The sequence below is a fragment of the Seriola lalandi genome, unplaced genomic scaffold (assembly GCF_002814215.2).
Source record: "Seriola lalandi dorsalis isolate HSWRI2012SDOR001 ecotype SW California unplaced genomic scaffold, Sedor1 jcf7180002054959, whole genome shotgun sequence".
Taxonomy (NCBI): Eukaryota; Metazoa; Chordata; class Actinopteri; order Carangiformes; family Carangidae; genus Seriola; species Seriola lalandi.
Genome location: NW_019525510.1, coordinates 380,608 through 386,900, shown reverse-complemented (window position 1 = coordinate 386,900; position 6,293 = coordinate 380,608). Strand labels below are relative to the sequence as shown.

Here is a 6,293-nt window from a genome sequence, read left to right as displayed (position 1 = left end):
TATGCTTTGCTCAAATTTTACTTGACTGCGACTCAACACCTGCTCTGAAGGGAAAGTTGACTACCTGCGAGACTGTGTACGCGTGTTATGAATGACTGATCTCTGGTCTGCCTCACTGGTTTCAGGTTCGAATAGGGATGCCTCCATCTGACCCTGAGACTGTGCCGGTGAATGACGTCTACCTCCAGTAAGCTGGAATGTGGGCAGAGGGTAGGAGAGCTGGATTTGGGCGCAGGCTTCACACCTCATCAGGCATGTTTGCTGGATGAGCTGCTTTGCCATGACAAGCCCAAAAGAACAAATTAGGTCAAACGGTGACATGGAGAAACAGAGAAAAAAAAAAAAACAACATGAAAAATTAAATGTTTCATTTTTTGTTTTCCTCAGTCTGATGCTGATGCCAGTTTGAATATTTTTGACTGTAAAAACTGGCAGTATTGGTAAGCATCTGCAACACGTGTTGGGAGAGGGTGGTGTTATCTGACAGTTTCATGCATGAATGGAGTGATCTTATATTGGGTGTATGAGAGAGAGAGATGAAGTACACAGGTCACTTAGACAGGTGAACGAAAGCTTGTGTTGTCAAGATAAAAACTGTTCTCCAAGTTCTGGTTGTCGAAGAGTTGACATATTTAGGGTACAATTCAAAGGTAGATTAAAATAGAATACATTCATTTTGGCGTTTGTTTATGTTGCTGTACGACTTGTATGTCTCTTACACTTCCCATGTCTCTTTGTCACATGGTGCGGATTCACTTTTTGTTCAGTCGGTTCAGAGCGTGAATTATTTTTTAAGTTTTATAATGTCAGTTTCCCATATGCCACATATTGTCATATTTTCAAGTACATTTAGAACTTAGTGAACTGATGCCATTCTCTTTACTTACATGTAACCAAAGGTATTATGTTAAACATGGCTGCGCAGGTTTTTTAATATGAAAATAACAACAGCATTTAAAATAGGACTTCTTATGCCTGATCAACTGTGTCCTTCCTTTAGATAAAGTTGGTTATATGTGGTTTGACAATGCTGTGAGTTATGATTAGCCACACATGCTTCTGTAGTAAGTATGAATAAGTAATTTAGGGCACCAGGAAATCTCTATAAAGTTAATCCTCTGAACACAATAACACTATTAGAGAAAGTGGTTTTCTCTCCTAGCAGGATTTTTTTCTAAATAAATGATCATATGTGGCTCTTCAGATGTTCCTTATTCGCCTCGCCTCACCCAATAGTAAGAAACACTACAGAGTTAGGGTTAGACACGACAACACAGACATAATTGTTGGGTTTATTTTCTTGTTTTCTCAATCGTTCTTTTGTATTGCCCAAAGCTCAATAATTGTTTATGTTAATAAGTTTTGAGTTTTATGATCATAACATATTTAAATCAGGTGGAAGAATATGTCAGTATTACATACAATTCTTTTTGTTAAATAACTTGCTTGGAAATCTGTGAAAATAACACATAAAATGAACATCCAGTGCTGTTGGCATATTTTACAGGAACTACCTCCTGAAAGTCTGACTTAGCTTGGAGCAGTGAAAATATGATTTTATAACCGTGTTTTTGGCAGTCGCTGCTTATGTCCTATTGATTCCTTACCAGAGCCGTAGTTGTTCTCCTACAGTTGCCGAGGTCTTACGGGTTCTATTATTAAATGACTGTCGCATCACATTCATGCTGTTATTCATGTAACACAATGTAAGCCAATATTTTATGCCCACACTGAATATCTCTCTCTGCCAAATTTGGTTTAATACAGCAGACCTATCTTCAGACATGTTGTGTTACAGATTACATAAGTAGGTTACCGTACCTGTCGTATGCACTTTACAAAATACACACTATTATTTATTATATTTACAACGATGAGGGAAACGTTTCTTTGTGTTGAAGCACACACACATAGTACACACTTGACTGTTGACACTAAATATTAGAGTATCAGCTTCTGTTTGCTGCTGCTCTAGATTTCCAGGTCAGAATTAGTTTCCCATTAAACGACTGATCAAAGTGTAAAAAGTTCTGAGGAACTTTTACAGAAACTTATATATTGCCTAACTTTGTTCCAAGCCAGAATTATATTCTAAAGCTTTTTATCCCAAAGCTGTGTATTATTTAGACTTCCACTAATTGCAGTCTTTCTTGCATTTTGAATTTCTCTTTCATTTTCTCCCCGTAATTATTAATGTTCTTCCTCGGTCTCGGCACGTTTGTCTAGCTTGTTCTCCCTTCCCCTCCCACTGCTCGCAGAACAGTATTCCTCCGTCTGTGTGATAAACTGGATTAAATGAATAGAGAAATTGCATTAGCCCCAGTAAAAAAAAAAAAATCCTCTTAAAAATCTGATTAACCTCAGATCCTCAAAGTTCTGATTGGACTATTAAATATTGAGTGAGACGTGTAAATTCAATTTATCAATTTAGCGAGATATTTGGTGCTGTTACATGCTGAGTGAATGTTACCTGACCTCACTCTCCTGGACATCCTTTCCTTTTAGATAGCTCTCTCACTCACTCTCTCTAACACACTCCTTCAAATCCATACACACACACACACACACACACACACACACACACACACACACACAGAGACACAACCCCCCTGCTGAGGCAGCAAGTGAAGCAAAATAACTCACTCTGCCACACAATCGCTCCTCTGCCTCGCTCTAGGCACTGGCTGCTTTATTCCATGACTTTTTTTTTTTCTCCTCTCTGCTCCCTCCTCGTCCTCATTGGTTCTGTATTTTTTCATACCATTGTAACTCTACTAAAACAAGAGCCAGTGATGGTGAATTGCTTGACCTTTCTCGTTGTGTGGTGGTGTTGTGCTGTGTGGTCTGTGTCGACTTGGTTCAGCCCCATACATCAAGAGAGGTTTGTTATTTTGGACACCTTTGTTCGGTGGGAATTGGAAGTGTTGTATGTATATTACAAGCCCTTTTACTGGCATTTGTCAGCATTAGATTTACAAAAAAAGAAGTTAAAATTTGCAGCAATGAAAATTAAAAAGTGCCTCTACTTGCTCAGTAAAGACTGACACTGTATTAGACACAGCATTGAACAGGCAAAAAGGCTTTCTTTAAGACACAATTTTACTGTACAAAATGTTTTATAGTTTTCACAAAATACATTTAGAAAGCTCCATTTTAAATAAAATTAAATTGAAATATTTAAGAGACAGCGTGTAGACGTTTTATCTCAGAAGCATTGCTCAGACGTAAACCCAGTATGTGTCCATGTTCTACGTACACACTGAAATAAAAATGCAAAACTCAAAAGAGCATGACAGATGATGCTAGAAAAACCCTCCCATGGTCTTCAATTATAAATAAGGACTGCGGGGTTCGACTGCAGTCTTACGAACTCGAAGCCAATGTAATCGAACAGAACGTGTTTACAAAATTTTGCAACACAAGACTAATATCTTTAAAAAAAAACATTGTGTACTAGATGAGATACAAAGGCTTTGGTCTGTTTTACAATCAACAATGATTAAATCTGATATGTACTTGTAAACAACTGCCAAACACTTAAGTTTAAAACTCTGTCAAGCAATGTTTAATCATAATTATAGGAATTAAATATTTCTAGTTGCACAATTTTTTTTTTGACCATAGGACACTATAATACAACTATACCTAAGAGACAAATTGTACCTGACCCTAAAGTAATGTATTTTATGATGCATGGAACATTTATAGAATATTCTCGGGGATATAAATGAAATCAACTTTTATTGGAGAAATCTTTCTGGAAGATTTCTAGGGAAGACAAGTACTTTACATTTTGACATAAACAAACTGGATTATATCGAAGACGCAGTCTACCATTTACAGACTACAGGTTTTCTTTTACACCTGTTTTCCACATTTAATGTTCTTCGTGGTAATCTAGAGTCAATCCAACCACCGAAGCAAGAGGTCCAAGTTGTGTTGCATGCCGCACCGTCTTTGCGCACTTTGAGCTGTTGATAGTGATCCGTGCCTAATAAGCCAGCAAACGTCATGTCAGAGGAGTCAAGACCACAGCCTCAGTGGATGGATCAAGTTTGAGTTTCCTCTGCTAAATATCCATTCGTAAGAAATAAGACCAATAAATATTTTTTTTCTTTTTTTTTTGACACAGTAAGAGTCTTCCCTCCAGCTTTTCGTCTTTAATGATATGCAACAGCGTCCAGAGACCATGCAAAGGCTGGTAGAAAGTCTCGATATAAGCAGATTAAAAGATAGTCATGGCAGAATCTCTCAGGTTCTCCTCGCAAACAAACGCAAGACCAACATGGTTTTCTAGCAGTCCATCTATCAGTACTTGATCTTGGTTTTTCATATTAACATACAAATGGCCATTTACTAACACACCAGAGAAAAAAGGAAACAATGACTGAAGTTGGAAATAGAAAAAAAAAAAACAGATAAGTTTTTGTTCCATAAAAATTTAACACCGGGCACTTTACAGAGGTCCATTTTTTTCTGTCTTTCCATTGTTGTTCTCTCTTCCAAGTCCTCATTTGAATGTGCCTAGAGCTACAGAACAGCACACAGTCCCACTGGAAAAACAAAGCCCAGACGTCCCAAGGCTCTCCCAGAGTCTCTCTCTTTCTTTCTTTCTTTCGTTCCTCCTCTCTTCTCCTCCTCTTGTCCTTTGCTTCTTCTCAACCCGCTCTCGCCTTCTCTACTCTCCTGTGCCGTGTAAGTGTGAGGAGCACTGCCGGAGGGCGATGGTGGAGTGGGTGGTTACAGGGTGAAGTAGCTCTTCTCTCTACTGTAGTCTTGACCAGTACTGAGACATGTCAGGCTCGCTCCCTGGGACTTGGACAGGGACAGACACTCCAGGAGAGATGAGTCCTGCAGAGACAGAGAGAGAAAGACGTCAGTATAAAGAATAAATGAATTCGAAAAAAAAATAAAAATAAATGAAGCCTCAGAGGTCAGCATGCTATATTAGATGAGTGGATGCACCATGCACAGTTAGTGTGAGAGCTAGCGCTAGTTAGCCTTATAGCACAAAGCAGTGTGGTTTAAAAGCTTGCAAATAGGTAGACGAGCAATGAGTCACAAAGATCTGCACACGGTTGCTCAGTAAAATGCTTGCAAGCTCAATAAATTGAGGCTTTGGCAATGGCATTTAAACAGAGAGAGTACAACAGCAAATGAATCAAATTAATTAGCAATTTAGCACAGAGGAAATGTGGTTATGCATGATTAACTCTTCATGACTATAACCAGTATATATGGCTCTCAGTAACAGCATCCTAATGGGGTGGAACTAAACTATGGGCTGGAGTAGTGGGATTGACATGATGGCATAGAGCGGCGATGAAATGAGCTCCTTTCATGCAGCTTGCGGAGGGAAAATGATATGAAATGTAGAGATATTGACCCGCAGATGTTTAAACCATGAAGTTTCTCAAATAGACAGAAGGGAAGAGGAGAGCTGGCGCGACGGATCATGAATCAAAGATGGCTATGTAGTACCCCCTTATTACAGGAAAGGTGGCAGATATTTCACAGTGACACTGTTTGATTTTTTTATTAATTCCCAAGCATGTTGGTAAACAATGAATTGTCTGCCTACCTGTTGAGGTGGTACCAGAAGTGGTCATTGATTGGCTGTTCATATGTGCCTGCATATGAGGGGGCGTGTATGTTTCGTAGCTCCGCCCGTTCACAGGCGGACTGGTAGGCAGCATGCAGGAATAAGAGGAGGTCTGGCTGGGCTATAGATGGGGAGAGAATGTTACATTAGCTTAGCCAACCATAAAGTTCAGCTCAGTAGTCTGTGACACTGTAAGCTTTTCATAGGCAGATCTGTCTAGATTAAATTTTATTCATAATTTTAGTTCTTGATAGAAACCTATTCTTTCTTTAAATATAAGATTTTAAGGAAAGTGTTTGGCCAGGAAACATAATTTAAATCACTTATTACATAAAATACACATCTGTAAACGTGTTGACTAATAAGTTGTTTGTTTTTTTTTTTACTTACTTGCATAGGTAGATTGTTTGCCATGGTGAAGCTGGGCATGGGGGGCAGCGCACTGTAGGTGTTTGTGAGTGCAGAGTCAGGTCTACCCAGCATTGACCCCGAGGTGAAAGACACTGTGAATGAAAATGGAAAAAAAAAATGTGGTTAAAACACACAGTCCTCCGTGTGTGAGAGACCGTCTCATTAGCGTTAAGTAGTGCGTGAGCGTGAGGTGACGCCTAGTTTGACAGGCAGATAAGCCCGGACAGACACTGAGCTGTGTGCTTGTGTGTGTGTGTGTCTCTCAGGTGATTGACTTGTG

General features: G+C 39.2%; 1 protein-coding gene across 10 annotated transcripts in view; it reads right to left on the bottom strand.

The window, feature by feature from the left end:
• Positions 1-3,097: 3,097 nt before the first annotated feature.
• pax6b (paired box 6b) overlaps positions 3,098-6,293 on the bottom strand; it is a 43,230-nt gene continuing 40,034 nt past the window's right edge. For 9 of the 10 annotated variants that reach the window (XM_087170767.1, XM_023395255.2, XM_023395250.2 and 6 more), the window contains 3 exons: positions 5,993-6,105; positions 5,582-5,723; positions 3,098-4,851 (listed from right to left, as the gene is read on the bottom strand). In XM_087170767.1, coding sequence (XP_087026893.1) covers positions 4,766-4,851; positions 5,582-5,723; positions 5,993-6,105 — 341 coding nt within the window. In that variant the 3' untranslated portion in view covers positions 3,098-4,765. The remainder of the gene's footprint in view (positions 4,852-5,581; positions 5,724-5,992; positions 6,106-6,293) is intronic. The other variant, XM_087170772.1, reaches the window with a different exon arrangement.